This window comes from Gadus chalcogrammus, chromosome 20, assembly GCF_026213295.1.
Source record: "Gadus chalcogrammus isolate NIFS_2021 chromosome 20, NIFS_Gcha_1.0, whole genome shotgun sequence".
NCBI classification, from domain to species: domain Eukaryota; kingdom Metazoa; phylum Chordata; class Actinopteri; order Gadiformes; family Gadidae; genus Gadus; species Gadus chalcogrammus.
The window spans coordinates 14,309,965-14,332,953 of record NC_079431.1 but is presented as its reverse complement, the minus strand read 5'-3'; the positions used below and the strand labels follow the sequence as shown (position 1 = coordinate 14,332,953).

Genomic DNA, 22,989 nt, shown 5'->3' with positions numbered 1-22,989 from the left:
GATACTAGTGGTATCATTTGTATTTTCTTTACTCATATACTCTGGTCTAAGAAAAGCAACCAGGCACGTTTGCTGGACGTTGGATCATAGCAAACCACTGCCATTGTTCCCTCTACCTCAGTGGATTGTGTCAAATGGACTCTTAATGGCCGTACTGCAGCAGTCATAATGGGGAGGTAACCGTGGCAACATTTGTTCATTTAAACCAATCAGATGCCTTTAATTCCGTAATGTAACCTGAATATGGTCATTTCACAGAGGGCACTTAAAGCCGTAAGCCATCCACAACAAGTCAGTGAGCAGCTAGGGAGCACAGGCCGGTAATGGGCTCCGGGGAAATTGAATTGCCTTCCACGCTGAGGCAAACCGACATCAGTTGTCGTGTTGTGTAGGCTGTACGAGGCTTCTACACAACACATGCATCCGAACGGTTAAAGATGGATATTACTTTGTCTTACATCACACCAGTGTGGTAGCCAGGAATTCATTTCAGGGGGGTTTACATGGTTTCAGGGACATCAATTGTAAAGGACTAAGCTGCAAAATTGTTCCCCATTTATTTTATAAATGACCCAATTTAGGCATCGCCATCAAATATAGTTTTCCTTTCATGTTTTCATATATCGTCGCTGTACTACACCAGCCGGTCCCCACACTCTGGCGTTCTCCCTGGACCCGGCTGAGACCCTCAGACCCTGCTGAGACCCTGCTGAGACCCTCAGACCCCCCCCCCCCCCAGACCCTCAGAACCCCCCCCCCCCAGACCCCTCAGACCCCCCTGCCCCCCCTGGACCCTGGTCTTCCTGGAACACACTGTTGTGTATAAATATAAGCTGTCATGCGTGAACAACAACAGACAAAGCTGTGCTCAGCTCCTCTTGAGGAAGTTGCGGGGGGGGGGGGAGTGAGACATTGGGGGGGTGAGGGTGGCGGGGGGTGATTCCTCCCAGAGCGTAATTTCATGCTAAAGACAAACAGCAACACAGGAGAAAGACGGAGGAGTGCTCGGCTTCAGAGATAATCTGGGCTCACGCACACACACACACACACACACACACACACACACACACACACACACACGCACACACAGACACACACACACACACACACGCAGGCACACACACACACACACACACACACACACACACATGCATACGCAGACACACACACACACGCACACACACACATGCATACGCAGACACACACACACACACACACACACACACATGCATACGCAGAAACACACACACACACACACATGCATACGCAGACACACACACACACACGCATGCATACGCAGACACACACACATGTACACAGACACAAAAACACACACACACACACACACACACACACACATTCATAACTAGACACGCACGCACAGGCAGACACACACACGCACACACACAAACACACACAGTCTCACAAACCACGACAGCTCCCAGGCACACACATGCCCCCACACCACACACAGTTACATTACAGGCAGAGAAGCAGCTCATTGTAGTATCAGATTCCAACGATTTCCAAAACAGCTTTGGGAAACCATACAAGAGCTAGTCGGCTGATTGGTGTCTCTGATGAATGCTTGCACATGGCTTGCATGATTTAAAATACCCTCATAAACAGCACAGATACGCTCACTCGGAAGCCCGCGTGACTTCAATGAAATGAATGAATCTGAGACTCTGGGGCTGCCAGAAGAACAGAGAGCACAGATTTGTTTTGTCTGATTTCTCCTTCCTTCTTTCAGCAGATCATGTCCTGCGGTGATCAAGCTGGGAAAGAGCGCCGTGTCCTTCTCTTTAAAAGGACTTCAGCTCATCACGCTGCGTGTGCATTATATTATAGTGTATATATTCGCCGGGTCATTCCCTCCGACGGCTTGTCAGTGCTGCCCTCCCTGGAAATGACTGAAGCTACGTTATCTCGAGTCTGTGACTGAGGCGACGTGTGATCAAAGGGAAACACAATTAGATTCTAAAAGGCCATGCGGGGCGAGAGGAAGGAGGGGGGAGGGGGGGGGGGTGGTTGCCGTAGGGACAGGAACTGATGGAATTGATGGCGGTTAGAAGGTGACGGCGAGGGGCCGGCGTGTCAGCGGCCATCGATCGGAGGGTTCTAGAATAGAGGAGCTACGGCACACAGCGGGCCGGGCTTATTGAGCGGACGGCGTCGACCACAATGGCCCTGGCTCCGGAGGGGGGATTGATTATGGATGGGCGTCGCGGGGAAAAGCGGTGCAGGGGAAAACGGAGCAATCACGGTGATGAGGCAAATAATTGGGATTGAGTGCTGAACGCGGTGTGAAAGGGAAAAGGGGTGGATGGCGTAGCAGCAAGGAGCTAATGGACGGAAAGCAAGGAAAGTTTGAATCCAAATTGTGCTTTTGGCTCTCTCTTCAAATCAGTCTGGCTTGAGCAATCTACGCTGCGATAACAGTTCATATCCGAAAAAGACTGAATAACGACGTCAACTGATGAGCGGAATTATGCAGGTTTTGTTGCTTTAGTTTTCTTTGAAGCACAGAAGGTCACTACCATATTTATATATTTGGAAACCAATTTCTGCCCAGTCTCAGGCCAGATTGATATTAATTGCGAAATTTAAACTTGAGTATCAGGATGGTCCCACAAGGATAACATTCACCTCTTCCACAAGAATATGAACTGCGACTAAATAGGAAACCTGCGTTCCTGCATCACTGGCTGACATTTACAGAAGGGGCGGGGCGAGAGGGGTGTTTGGGGCGGAGCCAGAGGGGTGTCCGGGGCGGAGCCAGAGGGGTGTCCGGGGCGGAGCCAGAGGGGTGTTTGGGGCGGAGCCAGAGGGCAGTTTGATGCTGATTGACATCTCATTCTTACCAGAACAGCCAAATTATACTTTTTTAAATCTACCTCGGATCATTTGGCCCTTCGGTGCCATGTTTAAAACCTGCAAATTCCAAAATGGTAAATCCAAAGGGATTTGTTTGAAATTTCTCTGGATGAGGACAATTCTAAGAAAAGTTAATATAATAATCAGCATGTGGGTGAGGAAGAAAGTGAGCTTCAGTTCTGAAGCAGAGAAACTATTCATAGTATGTCAAAGAATTCTAGACAACTAAAATTAGTGGTTAGTTCACTTCTCTAATCAGCAATCATAGGATTCAATCATGCTCCTTAGATGCCAGGGTTCGGGTAATACACACATTTTATGTCATGGTCAATGGACCCCTGAAGTAGTCTTGCCACCCCCTAGCCAACCAACTGATTATAACATTCAACACAAAAGCTTCTTATAGAGGTGATAATTGCGCTTGATTTTCCTTCCAACCCTTATCGGTGCTGTTAGAATTTTCCTGAACATAATTGTTGAGACCACCTGTAGTCTCCAGACACACAGTGCATATGAGGTTGTGCGGGGCTATTTATAGCCACACCCTGGTTTAAAGGTTGTCAACAATCTGTCCATAGTACTGATATGAACATGGGTAAGAATTATCGAACGCCTCTCTACAATGAAGGAATGGATTTTTTTATTAAATCACCGTCTCAAACGTGATCGTTTTACAGTTGGAGATAGACAGAAAGCTATAAATGTCGCCACGATAACAATTTCTCCCACTGTAGTCTCCCAAGACCAATATCGTTCCAAACAGAACAGAGCCACTTGTTGAAACCAGCACTATCCCTGCTTAATGAGTGCGCAGGCAATAAAAATACATCATTCACTCACCACGACCCTGATTCATTGTGACTTACTGAAACAAACACACACAAACAAACACACACACACATGCACGCACAAACAAATCTTTATAGCTAGGGGCTGGGGGGGATGGCAGCCAAATGCATCCTTATCTGTTACCAAACAGTGTCCATGCAAACCATATAATATAATATATAATATATCCCCCTGTCCATAATATCGAAGCAGTCTTCCCTGAAGATGTCCTGCTAGCTCTGTCGCGTCTGCCTAAGTAACCCCCTCAAAGGTTCCACACCATCTGACACAATATAAAAACAGCAGCATTGGCAAGGTCATGTGGCTCATAGTAATAATGTGCTGCAAAGATTGCAAAGTAGATCAGCTATTTCATCATATGCGTTTTTTGTTTCAATATCAACTCTGTATTGCACAGTATAGCCTGCATACTCTGTGTGTATACTGTGGTGTACACAGTTTACCTACTGCCCTAAAGTGAAAAAATAGGCCTCAGCATTCCCCCTTGTATGTGTATGAAATGTTGAGGCAGTACAAGCTGACTGAAAAGCTCACTATTGAATGTAGTCTTTTATTGACCCAGTTATCCAATGAAGCTGTAACATGTAAACAGAAACTATAGAGCAGGCACACATCTGTCAGTAGGGGGGTTGGAATCCTTGCAGGCAGATGTCAGGCATTACTATGAACATGGACCTCACTATAAACCCAATTGTGGCATAGTCCTTAAAGGTGCTGTAAGACCGTTCTATTTTTTTGGTGATATTTCATAAAGGACTTTTCCTTCTGTCAGTGATTGTGAGAAAATGTGGCATGAGGATACATTTGTGTCCGTCTTTATTAGCCCATTTCCATTTTAGACCGCTCCCAGCTCATTTCTAACCTATCAGGGCATGTCTTCTCTGATTGGTTCGGGGAATCCATTTTACCTGATAATCACAAGTCTGTGAATGCAATGCTTCTTAATGGCGGAGGAACATAGTGAGGGAGGCGTCGTTCTTTTGCTTACGTTTTTGGAATCTTGACTTTTCTACTATAATCTGTTATCTTTCATCGAAAGTGACTTTAATTTGCAAATTAAATTACAAAAAACTCAGAAACATGCCATTTAAGAGCAGGGAGGGATTAGGCATATTTGTTGAAGGACGCCTACAGTATGCTGTGCTAATTGGGTTTCAGACCCAGGAATCCACCATAGACTGCACATCCGCCTTATTGAAAATGCATACATATGGTTATATAAGTACCAGCACACCCCAGTCACATCATTCTGAGCCTTATATTGGAATAGTGGAGAAAGAACATGCTGTTTCCCGTGGGGGAAGATATATTTGAATATTGACTGAGAATAATTTGCATAATCACTGCCAATGGTTTTCATATTTAGCGCAAAAGCCCTGAAGACCTTCAAAACATGGTACAATAAATAAAAGACGTCAAGCTCCAAGTGAGCACGGAGCGCTCACCTGAAAAATGCCAGCTACATCACATGTACACGGATTGCCCGCTATCTGAATCGCAGCAGCTTGTCTTGTAGATAGAGTGAACACAGCAGAAGACAACAGAACTCATTTCCACCAGTGCGTCCCACACTGTTCTGTCATCCATCATAATGTTTGTTATCAAGGAAAAAATGTGTTTTTTAAACAAGGCAGAGGGTTGAATGTAGCAGGTCCAGGGTGACATATGTTGTATTTAATGTTAGATTCAAGTGTTTACGGCCGGGGTAGCTTATCACCAGAGAACAGGGGTTCACCACTGGGGAAAAGGAGAATGCAGCGCATTTAAAAACCCTGGGGAATAATCGTTTTTGGGGAATAATTGTATGCTTTAAAGGAATCATTTCTAGTGTGTATGCTTTGCTCACAATATATAACCATTTCTCATTTGCACTGAACGAAAGCAGTGTAAGGGCATTTATCGGTTTTCAGTTCAAGCGTTTTCATATATTTAAAATAAAATCAATGTCCACAATGTCTCCGAGTGCCAAGAACATTTCATTAAGTTACAATTCTTTGCTTCATCTGTCAATTTTCTGCTTGCTTCAGGGTAGCATGGACCATACCAAAGCAAATTGCCAGGAAAGTGGAATGAATAAAATTACCCTGTCACTTCTCTACGTAGTGGGATAAGGTCTGTGCATCACTCTCATCGGGTAAGAGCTTTCTTATCCCTCCATCATTTGGGTGCACAGTAGCAACAAAAATATGCAATTAAAGAGTTGTTTTAATAAGACTCGCCAAATATTGGTAGTCAAATATTGGCGGTCCAATATTGGCGGTCCAATATTGGCAAGCTGAAATGATTCCCAAAACAAACAGAGGCAAAGCTTGCAGTGACCTTTTCTTTTGTCTTCGCTCCTCTCGAAACAGGGCTACACACCAGGAATTGTGGTTTTAAAAGGACCGGTAAATCTGCTGTTACCTGCTGGAACAGATGTTTGGGATGTGTCTGCTAGCGCTGCTAGAAGACAAACACAGTCAGCACTGGCAGTTCTGCTGTGCTGTTTATTTCATTTAATTTCCTTGCCCAATCTACTGAAAAGCAAGCCTGAGTACATGTGTGCTTTAAAGGCCGCTATCTGACCGACCCTCTGCCACACACAAGGAAACTACTGACAACGGCTGCTGTTAAAAAAATAATATCAAACAAAATTCACTGTAGACAACACAGAGTGGAGAGATCCAAACTCATGGATCTCAAATGGCAGTATGTCCAACATCGGCTTCGGCTCTGCCTTGTACCAGAAACATATTCCTAGCACACCACAGCAACTTTCCCAAGTAGTCATAGTCGGAGTGATCCAGGACTCCGGGCCTCCAGTAGAATCAATCATGCCATGCTACCCCAGCGGGCTGGTACTCCCCTGTGAGACACAAAGTGTAAAATAAGCTTTTTCTTTTTGGTGAAAAACCAGCCCGGATTTCAAAATAGCAAAGCCAGTGACTTGGGGTGATGCAGATAATCCTAGGAACGTATACCCAACGGGTTGCAAATGGTCCTGGGCTGAACGTGGTCCGTGTGGGATTAGTCACTTGGACAGTAGGCCTTATGTGTCACACTAGATGGAGCGAGACGAGGGCGGTTATTTGGCATTGAGCGCGACGGCAGCACATTCGACGAGCCTTGGAAGGTATATATATGGGCTTGTTATTCAAAATGTGAGCTTGCATCGCTCTCCTCCCATGGCTTTAATGAGGGTGACGGCTGATATGATGCCTGTAGGAACCCAGTCATGAACAAATGGCTAAGCGTCAAGAACACGGCTTCCCCGCATCAAAGAGAAGACATGCTGGAGGTCTGCCACTCAGCACCGTAGACGAGGGCTGATAAGAGGGGAGGAGGAGTGTCTGTGTGTGTAGGTGTGTGTAGATGTGTGTGTGTGTGTGTGTGTGTGTGTGTTGGTGTGTGGGGGCTGGGGGGGGGAGCATCACCTGGGGAATGTGGAGACCAGGCTCAAATGAAAAGCCTGACGAGAAGATGAGAGCCGTAGCCACACACATGCAGGCAGGACACCCTAAGCAGACGACTGGCACCACCAGATGTATACGCATTTATATGCAGCCGCAGCATAGGTAGCGTAGCAGTGACAGAATGCGCGCGGCCTCACATGTGCGACGTGATGACTGCAATTTTCAAAAGAGCTTACTCTGAGTCGGTGTGTTACCGTAATAGCTCCCACTAAGAGGTGATGTGTGGGGGGGAAGGACAGTGATTTGCTCGTGACACATCAGAGCACGTTGGGAACATTTAAGTCTGGAGGTGGTTGATTGGGATTGACAGCCAGCCGACCAGGAAAGTCGAAAGTAAGAACTAGCCTCGTCGTCAACACTCATGACCGTCAATCTTGGAAATTGCGTTGCTATGCAAGGTGCCATCACGCGCATATGTGGGAGGTACTTAGTGGATGTTAGGGTAATGGAACCGCTGCCAGCCGCAGCTTGGTTGACGGTATTAAGACTCAAGACTAAACAGCCCCCCTTTTTCCAAAGCTCTTCTTCTGCCTGTAGCCTGTCCTATGAGGTTTTGCGTTCACTCATACTTACTATCCTTTGTATTGGGATGATGTATAGGCAAACTCATACATGGAGATGCTATAGACGCTCCAACCCTTTTACTGGTCGTTTTTCACCTGGATTCTGAGCTTTTGCTATTGCTATATGTAATGATTTCCCATCACAGAAGAATTCAACTTGTCCTTGTTTTGTGGCTTTGACACAACCTGTGAGTGTGATTAAAATAGTAGCCTTTGGGTCTGGGCTCTGGGGTCATTAGGAATCAAGAGGTAGAAGACGTGGATGTAAAATAACAAGGAGCATAACAACAGTTCTGCAACCAATGCTTGAAATCAAAATAGCGCTGCATAGCTGCGGGCACCATCGAGAAAGGAAGGTCAGCCAATGAGAATCCAATATTTCTGACAGAGGTCCCCACACAAGAAAAATGGTTGACAGCATGTCATTAACTCGACTGCACTTTCACACATCTGTCTATCAGATATCTATCTTCACCTGTCTTCCTTGTCATTGAAAACGGCTGAGATTATATATAATAATGAATATAATAACAAAAAAATGTATTAACCCCAAGGACATTACATTACAGCAACTGCATCGCTCTTCATATTTGTTTTAAATTAACACAAAAATGTAATTGTTTTCATTGTACTCATTGTATCGCAATTAGTAGAACCAATGATTTATGTAATACATTCTAAATGAGTTGAGATTTAATAAGAGAACGCCATGGAAGTCAATTGGAAAACATGCTTTAACAAGAGAACTGATTAACCCTTAAGACGTCTTTGAATTGAATCATTTTAACTTTTAAACAAAATGTTAGATCTGAGGTCCATGCAACAGTGTGATGCTTACTCAGTGGTGGTTCATCCACGGTTTGGGACAGTCTCTTACCACTATCGTATTAGTCAGCCAGCACACAAACAGTTTAGTTAGCACTCGTTTATTCTTTCAACCACTTTTTAAACCAAAGAACGCATTTACACTCACATGCACATGTATGTGAAGCCACACTCATTCACAGGGTCATTACACATAGATAACGATCCTTGTGTAATTATCCACATTGTCCATGCCCACAATGCAGAACAATCATCAATACTTTATGATGATAGATTCTTGATTCATATTGTATAATTTACACATTTACTACTTTGACATATGGAGTTTAATAGTAGTATACAGTTTCTTTATTCAAGCACATGTTTCAAGTCATAGTCATCTACGCAGTCATCCATGTTTTTTTGTTAAATCACTAATGAATAAGAAATGTTTGTTTTTATTTTTGTAATGGAAATGTTTGTTTTTATCTGTTTTTATTTTTACTTGGTTCTTTCAACCTCAGCAATAGTTGAAGGGTCTACTGGTAAAATATAATAGATGTTAGGCATGAGTATAAAAAGTAAACAAGATGTTGAGAACATGATAGGTAGAAGATTTTATTTCACGATAACAAGCACACAGTGCACACTATTGTAATTATGTCGGTTAGTCATTGCTAAGTTGCATAATATACAAAACGTAGTCAAAACAGACTGCTAAGCAAGCATGTTTGTTACAATAATACTGTCAAAATGTCTGGATCCTGGAACACTGTTGGCTTCACACGGTCAGAGAGGACTAAAATATAGCTAAATAGTGTGAACTAAAACAGAAACTGTGCGCAATGGGTTTGATGATATTAATGCTTTGGTGTTGACTTTTAGTTGAAAGGTTATTACATTTGATTACAGCTTCCTTTGTTGAATACTGATTCGTCGTTTTTTTCACAACCATTCGTTGTGTTTGGATTAATGTCCAATTGCTGGCAGGCAGATGGTTGGGGTTGGTGGTACTACCATCCTGACAGTGGCCATCATCTGTCGAAGATGCCCATTAAATACAGACCTTCTTACGCTATATTTCTATCTACAAATAGACACTATTCCTATCTCTTGGCGTTGAATAGACCTTACTGGGAGGAAGCAACGCTTATTCCCGACAAAAAACATATTCAGTGTAGCTTGTCCAGATTTTGTCCTCGTTTGGATCATTGCTCGTGTAGGCGCACGTACCAGTGGAGCTGCAGGCCACCATGTGGAAGCCCACTTCTGTCAGTTTGTCAAACGCCTGCTCTAAAAAATTATATTTCAGGTAATACCTGGACGTATACCTCTCCGGCGGACGGTCGGGGTCCCTGCTCTCATTCAAAGTGTCTCCAAACACTTCCTTCGCCAGGGAGGTCTTCCCGCACACGGTGATGCGCGCCACTCTCCTGAACTTTGCGTCGGTCTGGATGTCTCTTCCGATCGTGTATGAGCCCCTGTATCCTATCGTGATGTACCCGGACTTCCTGGAGTCGAGGGAAGGCGAGCGAGGGCTGCTGCCCACCGCGGTGATCGTGCGTAAAGTGTCCATGCGTAAAGTGTCCATGGCGCCGCACTGGGGCGCGCCTTCGTCGGGGTCACTCTGGCAGATCTCTTCGCTGATGGAGTCGTCTTTAGTCATCTTGGGGTGCAGCAGACGCTTGGAAAGCTCCCGCAGCTGGAAAAAGTCTGCCTCCCTCTGGAGGCGGCTTCTCTCTGGGAAATAGTCGGGGAGCACCAAGTTAAGATCGCGCAGATAGTCGAGGATATAGCGGAATAAGAATCCGTCCCTGTCTAGGAAGAAGCGTCCTTTGTTGTCCCTCGCCAACTCTTTGGGGGTCTTCTTGCTGAACATGGTCCAGAGGAGGGAGTCCGCGACAGCGACTAAAGTTGTGTGTCTGGTGACGTACACTTGACCGCCGACATTCAAATCGATTATTTCGGGAAACGGGGAGAATTCGTTGCAATTTGACATCCCGCTCTCGGTGTCTGCTAGGGCCATTTTGGAGCAGTGGGGTCTCCGCCGTGCAGAATCACTTACTGAGGGGAGTGGATGTGGCTGGTTGTTTATGTAGCCTATGCCTGGCATTTAGGAGTAGGAGGGGATCTCGACCACCAATTTGGTATTTAACCATTTAAGGGCGGCCATTGCGCAGCCCTATGGGGGATAATGGCTGTCCAATGGGCGTGCTCATACTGGGGGGCTGCTGTGGCTCCCTCTCCCTCCCCTTCTCCTTTTCGACAGGTTTTATTGGCACGGAAATAAACAATAACACGGACAAATAAGATGTATAATTAAGCAAAGGACTGCCAATAAAAATACGACTGTGTATAAAGCAAAAAAAAAAGAAAAAACGACATATAAAGCAGACTGAACATAAAAAGTTGTATTTTTATATTCTTCCAGAAAGCACACAATATTATTCTTAACACTTCATGTAACAAAGGGGAATATGCTATGTTCATATCATAATACTCAAGTAGCTATGTAGCTATATGATGCTCCCCAATAATACAAATCAAACACTTTTGCCGAGATGAATTAATGAGGAGAAATTGGCAATGAGGCATTTCCAATCAGAAGTCCTTAAGTGTGGGGTAATCATGCGCACAACGCGTCGCAAGACTGACACCTACTGGACCACACGTTCCTCTACTCTGTCATGCTTTCACAATGAGTCAGATTTATTCCCTCATTTTTTTTTACATTGACCAAAAGGTATTTTTTTTTCATTATTACTAATGAAGGCAATAACACATTTAAAATTATCCAGCAAATCAGATCATAACTAGGTCGCATGTACGATTTAATTTGTAATTCCAAATTATACACTCTTGTGTAAAGTAGCCTAATGTCATATAATTACATCCATAATTACTACGGATATACTGTATGTACAGTAGGGGAGAGCCGGGTCGATTGAAACACGGGACGATTGAAACAGCGATTTACTCGAAAACCACGCAAGACTTTCCAGGGCTGTACGCTTACTTTTTAAAATGGTATAGCACTGGTGCTAGCAAGCTAAAAAAATCAGTAGCACAAAAATAATTTTGGTAGCACACATACTATACTCAAAAAAATAAACACACACCTCTTTTAAAGCCTCTTTTAAAACATCAGCAGCCAGAAGTGGTGAACACATTCAACAAAATTAAGTAATTTACAAATTTAATGTACAAATTTAACAAACACTTATTTAAAGGTTGCGTAGGTGATTCGCTTTTTTGGCCATTTTTGCAAAATTACTTGAAATCCTTATCATAACCCGCTTACAGCCACTGAGTTAGAAGTACTGACATGAAAATTAAACTTGTCAATCATCTGTGGAACGGGCAGGGCTCGAAAAACTCCAGCCAATCATTTCCATTGCCACCGAGTTTCATTGGACAGTAAGTACGTCAATCAAACGGTCGTACTGCACTCGTTTGCGGCAACTTGAACGTTTGCGGCAACTGAAGGACGAGAAGGGTCTAAAAACCGATATATAAAAAAGATATATAGCAGCGCAGCTCAATTACACCAGTGCATGCGCGCACAGTTGAAAATCAATCGTTGTGTTCACTTCCTTCACACCAAGGTTCACATCCAGCTGCTCACAGAACAAGTTTAGCGCACCACCGCTACCCTCACACTTTTTCATATAACCCTTTTTCAGCACTAGGACATATGAGCATTAAATAAATGCTGCGTCTCAACATGCCTTGGACAGCAGCGAGGATGACTCGCTTTGCCACGGGCCGAAACAGTTCGGAGCGACCACAGCCAGAGCGAACACAGCGGGGCAGAGGAGTGTCAGGAAGTCTTTGGTGTACACATCAGTACGGCCTATTTGCACTACTATTCTATGCCTTTTTATTTTCGTATATTATTTCAATTAATACAATTTATTTATTCATGAAATCAAGATCTGGTCTTCAAATCTTTTTTCCAAATATAGGTCGTATTACAATGGGGTTTGTGTTTATATTCGGACCAATACGGTACAGCGGACGCTCACATGACGTCAAGCATTTCCTGGTGCATAATGTGACGCTTCAGAACCTAAAATCCCGTTTCTCCCCGTTGATACGACAACACATAACCGGCGTTTTCAGAAATCTCCACTTTGGCCGGAGTTTTTAGAAATGATCGTTTTCTGTGATAAGACAGGGCCTCGGACAGGGGGTGTTGCAGCACCCCCAAAACCCCTACTTCCCGCGGTACTGGGTGCAATTTACAGCTGAATGTAGTGCCATGTTGTTAAACGAAAACCTACGCTAGCCTGGCTCGCTCTCGCGCATCTCTGTTCGCGCTCGTGCATGATTGCGCGTCCAGGTACTTGGAATGGGTGGAGTCAGAGTCAGCGTTGAAGGAGAGGGGGTAGGACCATTTGAGTTGTGTATTTTCAAAATCTGCTGGCGTTTCGCAAATCGCGTACCCAACCTTTAATTAACCTCTGATGTCCTTTCCCCTACCTCGACGTAGTTACAAAACATAGACTTCTTGGATTGGTCGTAGACCAGCCAATTGAACGTTTTTAACCACTGGGGGTTAAACCTGTACGTTTTCCCGTTGGCCGAGACGGAGTCATGGGTGGAGTCGGCTTCGTCCGAAGGTGCCGGTTCCGTGCTTGTGGTCGCCGAGTCAATCTCTTCCATACGTGGATTTTTTTCAAAGTTTCTATCTTTATTTGATGAAGAAGAACTTCCGAATACAGAGAAATACCTTTTCATTTTTCTGTTTTGCTTAAAAAGTGAATTTCCCGCGACCGTTACAAAGCCCCTCCTCAACGTGCGAATGTTTGGGAAATGTAGTTTTTTAGTAGTTGAGGGGAACTGGCGAGCCTATAATTCAAAATACATTTCCCTGCATGCATCGCTCCCATCATGCTCCCACACACTCGCGCTTAGCAGTGCCATTGAAAGCCGTACAGAAAGACGTATTTATTTTTGCCACGGGTCCTTCTCACCCTTTCGCACCGGTGCGAGTGGACTTGTATTTATCTTCGCACGTTATATATTTTAATAGCAAATGCGATCAAAACTCGCACTGTACAGCCCTGCTTTCACGTCAAAATTCGTCACTACGTTCAGCAAGCAAGACTGACCAATCCCGGGAAACTTCGTGTAATGACGTCACGCCGTTCAGATGTTATCCCGCAAACCTGTTTTCGAGAGCTGTAAGTAAAATCCTTCCTGCGGTAGTTTTTTTGTAATAAATAGTTGTATTTTTTGTTTCATGCCATAATAATATCAATATACAACAGATGAATTAGTATTTAAACCTGTGATAAATGTGCAATGTCACAGTTTTGAAGTTTAGAGGTAAAAAAGGTTTAAGTGTCAGTAGTCGCTGTCGGGACGATTGAAACACCTGTTTCAAACGTCCCGCACATCACCATGCGTAATTACGCGAACATTGCACGATCATTACCTGTATAAATCACAGAATTAATAAATGTTTTGCAATGAATAACTACTGCTTTGAATTAATAACATATTTTGAATGAACAAAACGTGTTTATCACATGCATCAACAGATTATTACTGAGTGAAAAATGCCGCGCGTGGGAAGGAGAACCACCTCCCGTGGGCTGGTTCCTGCATGGTTGTATGCCAGGGCCTGCAGCGAGGTCAATTCTGGGAGCTCAGTGAGGCAGGCAGCGTTGGCCAACAACATAAATCATGTGACGTTGTCACGCTACCTCAAGCGGAGGGCAGAAGAGGGCAGTGAAGCGGCTAGGTCCCCTGGCTATAACCCGCACAATAGGGTTTTTAACGCAGCGCAGGAGGGAAAGGTCAGGGACTACCTGAAGAGGGCAGCAGCTATTTATTTTGCGCTCACCCCTAATGAGGTCAGTGTTGTGAAAAGGACTACATACGTTTTAGGACAGGCACACATGTATGCTATGCACATGCTTTAATTAATAAATATGAACAAATAACATAAACACACAAATGTACATCAACTTTTTATGACCCCTTCAGGTCAGAAAATTTGCCTTTGAGCTGGCAGTGCACTTCAGCTGCCCATTCCCTGCATCCTGGTCGAGGAAGAGCATGGCGGGGAAGGACTGGTTCACCTCCTTCATGGAGCGCAGTGGCAGCCTCTCCCTTCGGCGTCCAGAGGCCACTAGCCAACAACGGTTGTCAAATTTCAACCAAAGAAATGTCAACTTGTTCCACCAAAATTTAAAGACGGTGCTGGACCGGCACCAGTTCCAGGCCAAGGACATTTGGAACATTGATGAAACCGGTATTTAATATGATCTTTATTAACATAAAACACAACTATATACACACACAACTATATATATATACAACTATACATCATCTACATCTACATCATCTTCCCCCGTAAGCGGTTCAAAGACCACTTCCTGAGGGGTGGACCCGTTGGCTATGCTGGCACCGCCAATCCAACTGGATGGATGAAGGAGCCAGACTTCCTCCGGTACCTGGCCCACTTCATCAGTCACACCCGTGTGTCCAAGGAGTCGAAGCTGCTCCTCCTGCTGGACAATCACCCGTCCCACCTGTCAATTGCAGCAATTGATTACTGCAGAGCCAATGGCATAGTGCTGCTATCATTCCCTCCCCACTGCACCCACAGGTTGCAGCCAATGGACATTAGTGTCTTCGGCCCCCTAAAGGGGTACGTAAAGAGTGCGGCGGACAGGTGGATGAGGAGCCACCCAGGGATAAACATCTCAATTTATGATGTGCCCTCCATCGTTGCTGAAGCCTTACCAAAGGCTGCAACAGTGAACAACATTACCTCCGGGTTCTCAAGTCCAGGGATCTGGCCTTTTAACCCCTCTGCATTTGAGGAAAAGGACTTCGCCGGAGCCTATTCAACAGACCGTCCTCCTCCCCAGGCTTCGGGTGACGAGGTCAGCGCTTCTCCAGGTGCCACTTCAGGTAGGAACAGTTCATCAGAAGCAACAGAGGATTAAACAGTTCATAATAGATAAGTAAATAGTCCCATAAGTCCAAGTTCATAAAAAAAGTCCATAGGGTAGTGGACGGCAGAGAAGCTGCTAGACCACCCGGCCACAACTCTCACATCAGGGTATTTAACAAAGAACAGGAGGGTGAGTTTATAAACATTTATTTAAAAGTGTGTATTTTTTAAATGTGTCCTTTGGCAGGCATGGATGTACCTGATCGAGCTGCCGGGCCTGACGAAGCTGCCGGGCCTGACAAAGCTGCCGGGCCTGACGAAGCTGTCCGGCCTGAGGGAGAGGCCGTTGAATTCAGCCCGGACATCGTCCGGCCTTACCCTAAGGCCGGACCTAGAAAGATCACAAAGAGAAGAGGGAGAAAGAGGCAAGTGGAGTTACTCTTGCATCTCATATCTTGTCTGGACTTCCTTTGTCTACAGTCATGTAGACCTACCACATTTAAAGTAAATCAATTATCATTAAAACGTCCAATTTAATGTTTTCAGGACAACTGCTATACTTACGGACACCCCGGTGAGGGCTGCTTTAGAGGCGGAAAAGCAGGGAACTGTGAAGCAGCGTCGTCCCGCCAAGCAGCCTCCCTCCTCTCGGGCTCCCAAGAAGAGGCTGTTCTCGCCCGCTCCTGATGCCGCCCCCCTTGCTGGAGTCACACCTGTTGCCACCTCAGCTGCTCCTCCCACCATCACCTGGCCCGCTGATGGAGTCAGCCCCACCTTAGGCCTAGTGTGTCCTGTTCCGGAGGCAGCAGAGTTCACCACTATTGCTGCCTCTACTTCTCCAATTTATTTAGGCCTATCCAGCGAGGACGTCAGCTGCCTCGTGTGCTGCGAGCTCTTCAGCGCCTCGATGCCTGGGGAAGAGTGGGTCCAGTGTGTCTTTTGTTACAAGTGGTCGCATGAGGCTTGCACCGACGGGAGTGCACATGTGGTACACTCAAAACTAGACCACGATTTCAAGATGTATTCTCTTTTTCGTGAATGTATATGTATAACCGTTGGTCAATAATTTACATTCGTTTTATTTACATTGAGCATTTTTTTTATATAACTTATTATTACGGTATACTTGGAAACGGAAGGGGCAGTACCAAAATGTTTGCGCGGCAGCCCAGACTCCTATGGTTGGGGGGCGTTTCCGCTTCCTCTCCAGACGGATTTCGGAGACCAAGCAAGAGCAGTGCCGCTTCAGTCCTTGTAACCCATGTTACCTGCTTTTCAGGTTTGTACTCCGTGAAACTCACACAAATAACGATTTTCATGAATCTGGATATTTTAGAACAGTTGATAAACTTTGTGTCAAGTTTGATGTCTGTAATATCGAGTTATTAACTGTTGAACTCCTTTGTTGGTTTCGCGCCGAACGGCATTAGCGTGAAACGGCAGTTGGACCGTTCGCACAGTATATTATTGTGGAAACACACACTGTAGAGTATGCTTAAGTTTACTTTGGCCCTGAACACCTAACGTACATGTTTAAGAATGTATTTAATGTGATTAAGAGTTAGATGACGTAATGATAAGATATTTTAGAGTAGGCTATAAGAAAAGTGTTGATATGATGTCTGTAATATCGAGTTATTAACTGTTAAACTCCTTTGTTGGTTTCGCGCCGAACGGCATTAGCGTGAAATGGCAGTTGGCCCGTTCGCACAGTATATTATTGTGGAAACACACACACTGTAGAGTATGTTTAAGTTTACTTTGGCCCTGAACACCTAACGTACATGTTTAAGAATGTATTTAATGTGATTAAGAGTTAGATGACGTAATGATAAGATATTTTAGAGTAGGCTATAAGAAAAGTGTTGATATGATGTTTTATAATTAAATGTTTAGTCGGTTTGTTAGACAGGCAAATCCATTGTAGGTCCGACTGTGTTGTAATGTTAATTCCCTAGGTGCTGGTTATTGTCTTGTTATGGTTTATTGTGGTTTAAAGCCAAAATATGTTATTTCTATTATAGGAACAGAACAGTATTTAATTGCATTGTTAGAAAGCTCAAAACAACCAGCGAATAAGCTGAAACAGGAACTTTAACTTTAATGAGGATTTTGATAAAAAGGAGTTCTGTATTGATTTTAAGGTGAACTAAGAGTGGAGAGAAACGGTACATGTGAGCCTTACTTTTTATTGCACTTTTTATGTTTTATTTGCAAAGAGAACTTACAAAGGAATAATAGACAATTTAACAGGCACTTTAACGAGGGAAGAGTTTATATTTATTTATTTATTTATTTATTAATGTGTTATTCATGATAATTGTGAAATAAAGAGACGGATTTCGGAGACCAAGCAAGAGCAGTGCCGCTTCAGTCCTTGTAACCCATGTTACCTGCTTTTCAGGGAGTCCGGTCTCAACTCTATTTGTTACCCCCGTCCTGGCCACTTGGGACCGGTAACACACACTACCTGTGTCACCTGTGTGACAAAGAATAAAAATATTCAGCCTACTATACTGTCCATGTGTCTTCACTAGTTTGCAGTGGAAATACTGTGAATGTAGGCCTACAGCACAATTCACTTAACATTATAGACTGATTAACTAACTAACTATGAGGCCTGGGTTAGGCTATGAGTGGGAGCTTGGCTATTAAATATTTTGCAGGGTAGGCCTACTTTTCGTCCATCATTGTAACGCATCCAAAATAACAATGGCTACATTAAATTATGACAATAATAATTTAATTTAGTGGACATGCACACTTAAGAACTGCTGGGTATAAGCTATAGGCTAGTCTTCTACACCCGTGCTCTTGGTCACGACACATGGCCATTACCATCCATCATCTAGAGTGTCAAAGTTCTGCTTATTATGATTTCAACGTAATGTTCATGTAAATGTGCAGGATGCTTCTGTGCGCCGGGCTGAGCGTGTCAAAGAAATTAACCCCGTGCGGCGCTTGGATACATTTCAGATGTAACAGGTCTCGTGATATCCTGTTGACCTGGTAGTTTTTGTTTAAAATAAATAAAAGGATGTTCAACTGTGTATCCTTAAACATGACTTAGGACAGGGAAATAAGTAAATTTAATGCAAATTTAGTCGTCCAAAAGAAGAAAGGTGAGTTTTAACCGAAATGTGCATCTTGACAATTACGCACGGGTCAAAAATATATTTTGACCTATTTATATTATGCGGAATTATGTGAAATTTTAGCAATGACATACACTAGTATGTTGTCTGGTATGTAGCGTAAAAACAAGAGTAAGGGCAATAGATTATTTTTAAAATATGCTGTTTCATTCCCGCATGTGTGTTTCAAACGTCCCGACTAGGCGGGGCGTTTGAAACAAATGTCAACTTGCGTTCAAAGTTAAAAAACAGCTTGATCATCCAACATATGTATTAAATTTCACTTGTAATTAAGAGAACACACCTGTGAGTTGTTGATCACATGTTAAAATTATTTGTATACGTAACGTCATCTTTGAAAAAGACGTTTAATTTAAAAGTGTTTCAATTGACCCGGCTCTCCCCTACATAGCTACAGTGTATGGAAACTGTCTAACCACAGTTATGAATGGTGTCTTCACCACATAATGGACAACACCATATGAGGTTTTAATGATTTATAAGTTAAAGACTACAAAAATGGCCACTTTGCCAAGACGGACCAAAGGTTTACCTGGGTAAATTTTAGAATGTGTAGGCGTGGCTTATTTACCACTCCGCCCACTCCCGATAATAACTGTTTGTTTACCTGTGTTTGCCAGATGTTTCATGAACCACCTCCAGGGCCCCGTTTCCCGAAAGCATCGATAGCCTAAGTGGATCGTCAAGTGCGTCGTACGAGCATCGGACAGTTTTCACACTGTTTCTCGTAAGCGTCGTTGGTAGCGAACGTCGTGAAAACGCTCGTAGCTAACGAGGACTACAGGGTGTAGTGGCTAAAGTTCCCTTGTAGTGATCACTGATCAGTAAATATCTCTCAACACATTCAGTCACTTAACCACTCTATGACAGAAAGGCTGAGGTCTACGCGTGTTTACCGTGTTGAAACAACAGTAGAAAAACTGTGTTCGCTCCATCTTTACTGAATGAAACAAAAGATACAAATACAAAATAATTCCCTAAATGCGCGAATCCCTGCGTCATAACAGCGCGCTCTAAAGCAACTAATATACTGTATCCTATGCATCTCTAATAATTCTAATCAATGAAAGCAAGTAAACTAAACAGTTATTAAACTAGAATGCAAAACGATGCAAAACAACTAGTCAATCAATATAATGATCAATCACTAAATATTCATCTAAATAATATAATATCTAAATCTGAGTCTAAATTACAATATGGCAAAATGGCACTAACACAGGGGTACTCGTAGGATCATAATAATAATAATAATAATACATTTTATTTGAGGGCGCCTTTCATAGCACTCAAGGTCACCTTACAGGGCAATGTTAAAAAATAAAATCAACAATCATAAAAAACACAAGAACAAGATACATTAAAACTATTTACACAAGTGGGGTGAAATGGGTGGGAGACATTGAATTAGATTGAAAATGTCAGTTTAAAAAGATGTGTTTTTAGAACGGACTTAAAAGTGGAGAGAGTGTCAGAGTTACGGATATCAGGTGGGAGGGTGTTCCAGAGGTGGGGGGCAGATCGGCTGAATGCCCTGGACCCCATGGTGACCAGGCGGGCGGGTGGTACAGTGAGTTGAATGGAAGAGGAGGACCGGAGAGTAAGGGTGGGTGTGTTGGTGTGCATGAGTTCACAAATGTATGGAGGGGCGAGGTTGTGGAGGGCCTTGAAGGTGAGGAGCAGAATCTTGAAATGGATGCGGGTTTTGATCGGGAGCCAGTGAAGCTGCTGAAGGACAGGAGTGATGTGATTAATGGAGGGGGTTCTGGTGATGATGCGAGCGGCAGAGTCCTGGACCAGTTGAAACTTACGGATGGACTTGAGGGGGATACCAAAGAGGAGGGAGTTACAGTAATCGATGCGGGAAGTGACCAGGGTGTGAACAAGGATGGCTGTGCTATGGGGTGTGAGGGATGGGCGGAAGTGGTTGATGTTGCGTAGATGGTAATAGGCAGATCTGGTGATGTTATTGATGTTGTGATGCAATCAGTAAGGGAAGTGGGCGGGAGAGCGGACGAGGGCTTGGTAGAGAGGTAAAGCTGGGTGTCATCAGCATAACAGTGGAAATGAATGTCAAATTTGCAGAAGATATTGCTGAGGGGAAGGAGGTAAATGATGAAGAATGCTAAAGGATGCTAAAGGCCGATTCATACCTCCGGGACCGGACGAAACAGTCCGTTACAGTTACAGTAGGGTGTGAATGGGCCTTTAGCCTACTATAGCCTCAGTGGCGTTGTCACACCAAAATTGTACCGGGGGCGAAAATTGTACAGCCCTCCGCGGCGAAACATTACGTCATCGTTCGACGCGATTGTCCGTTGCCAGGCAGGTTTCAAAAAACATTTGCGCTCATCAAGACGAAATAACATAATACAGATAACACTTGTTTTTACTTTATATTTGTATTGTATTTAATTGTTTAATCGAATTTAGCTAGTAAACTGAATGTTTAAAGTGTATCGTAGTTTATATTTGTATTAGGGCTTTGACTCCGAACTTCGTTATTCGAATATAATTTGAATATCAAAAAATATATCAAAATTCAAATAATATTAGGCAGCCCTTAATATTCAAACCTGTTATGGGCAGGCCAAGAGGGAGAGACGTCGGAGAACCCGACGCAGTCTATTCATAATATTGTAATGACCACGGAAGAGGCAGTGAATGAAGTATTGATTGGACAGCGATTTTTAGAAACCTTATAAACCGTTGGAACACGCAAGACCGGTAACCATAGCAACGCCAGTAAACAAACCTCGCGAAGCCCAATCCAGGTCTTACTGAAGGCATTTAATGGTCAAAATATTATTAATAAATATTTGAATGTTAATATTAATAAACAAACGAACTTCGAATATGATTTTTGGGCAAAAGTCAAAGCCCTAATTTGTATTGTATTTAATTGTTTAGTCGAATTTAGCTAGTAAACTGAATGTTTAAAGTGTATCGTAGTTTATATTTGTATTGTATTTAATTGTTTAATCGAATTTAGCTAGTAAACTGAGTGTTTAAAGTGTATGTAGTCTAGCTAGCTTGTAGTCTAGCTAATTTTCGAACGCGGATTACGTAGGCGGTACAATTTTCGCCCCCGGTACAATTTTGGCGTGACAGCGTCACCAGTGGACATGCCCAGCTGGCGTTATTTCGCAACCAAAAACAGTGGTTATCGCCGATATATTACTCATAGACTAAACAGCAAAGATAGAGACATGTTAGAAGTCAACAACAACATAATTTATTGCAGCAATTTAAAATTCCAAAAATACATGCGCAGCTCAGATGTAGGCTTCCGATCAAACGCCACGTCACAAGGCATATAATAAAATCAAATGATTCCATTGCTCTTGTGTGGGAGGTCACTTTCGAGCTGCACTTGCTGTCTCCTTCTGATTTTAATTCAACCATTGGTTTTTAAAATGTCCTCATATTGATCAATGACAGAAGACAGTGGCGTAAATATCGACGGTGCAACCGGTGCACTGCACAGGGGCCCAGACCGCGTTAGGGGCCCTATCTTGAAAAATATATCGCCTCAGGCGGTAAATGTGTCGGGGGCGCCCTCTGGTGGCTAAATTACACGAAACCCTCACCGTAGTAAGTAGGACAACACGACAAGATAAATGTAGTTGTCACACAAGCTATTTTTGATTTTTGTTAATATGGAATTATTTCAGGGGGGAAAAATGCCCTGAAAAAATGTACACAAACTGCATTCAGGATTAGGACTGATGCATATGTCAGCCTAGGCCTAATCAATTGTGTTTTAATCTTTAGCATTCATATTATTGCAGTCTATTCTATTCGTATGCTACTCTGCTGTTGGCCTTGATGGGGAGATATTTTAACGCTTTAAGCCCATTTCAGCACCGTGTCGTGTTTCGGGAAACGCTCCAAAGAAATTTACGATGGATCACAAGATCCGTCGTGAGAATGATCGTACGAGTGTGGATCCATCGTTATCGGGAAACGGGCCCAGAACGCAAGCCCGTTTACCGTTTACCTTGTTTCTCTGGAATAAACCATGCGTTGAACATTTACCACTCTCCGAGTCATACCTAGCACGCCACGCACATACCACAGGGATCGAAATAGTTTTCATCAAAACGTAGGCTATTACATTTCAAGCATTCAATAAATGTCTCCTCATCAGTCAAGGAGGAGATGTCTGGAGTTTCTCTGAAAGGGGCCAATTTAATAAAATAGACTGAAAACTAGACAGCCACCCGGAAACTTCCCAGTGTCTTTTGGTGAGGCAATCTAGTTCCCTAAAGCTTGCTGTCTAGTTCCCCAACACTGTAGAACTGAAAGCACAAGGTTTTTGGTTTTTACCTATTGGCAATAGATAAAAAATAATGACATTAATACCAACTAGTTTTTTA

The 22,989-nt window shown here is 43.6% G+C and overlaps 2 protein-coding genes across 2 annotated transcripts; one reads left to right on the top strand and one right to left on the bottom strand.

The window, feature by feature from the left end:
• Window positions 1-9,158: 9,158 nt before the first annotated feature.
• kctd12.1 (potassium channel tetramerisation domain containing 12.1) lies at window positions 9,159-10,623 on the bottom strand. The gene has a single exon (XM_056580103.1). It carries the CDS (start codon window positions 10,569-10,571, stop codon window positions 9,696-9,698), a length of 876 nt encoding a protein of 291 aa, XP_056436078.1. The 5' UTR covers window positions 10,572-10,623; the 3' UTR covers window positions 9,159-9,695.
• A 3,620-nt stretch (window positions 10,624-14,243) lies between these two features.
• On the top strand, window positions 14,244-16,142 carry LOC130373792 (uncharacterized). Its single transcript, XM_056580424.1, has 3 exons — window positions 14,244-15,472; window positions 15,703-15,884; window positions 16,002-16,142. Exons 1-3 carry the CDS (start codon window positions 14,983-14,985, stop codon window positions 16,140-16,142), a joined length of 813 nt encoding a protein of 270 aa, XP_056436399.1. The 5' UTR covers window positions 14,244-14,982.
• Window positions 16,143-22,989: the final 6,847 nt, after the last annotated feature.

Coding starts and splice junctions, on each gene's coding strand:
- kctd12.1 (XM_056580103.1), bottom strand. CDS start 10,571: ATGGCCCTAGCAGACACCGAGAGCGGGATGTCAAATTGCAACGAATTC.
- LOC130373792 (XM_056580424.1), top strand. CDS start 14,983: ATGAAGGAGCCAGACTTCCTCCGGTACCTGGCCCACTTCATCAGTCAC. Junction 15,473..15,702: donor TTCTCCAGGTGCCACTTCAG/GTAGGAACAGTT, acceptor GTCCTTTGGCAG/GCATGGATGTACCTGATCGA. Junction 15,885..16,001: donor GAAGAGGGAGAAAGAGGCAA/GTGGAGTTACTC, acceptor TAATGTTTTCAG/GACAACTGCTATACTTACGG.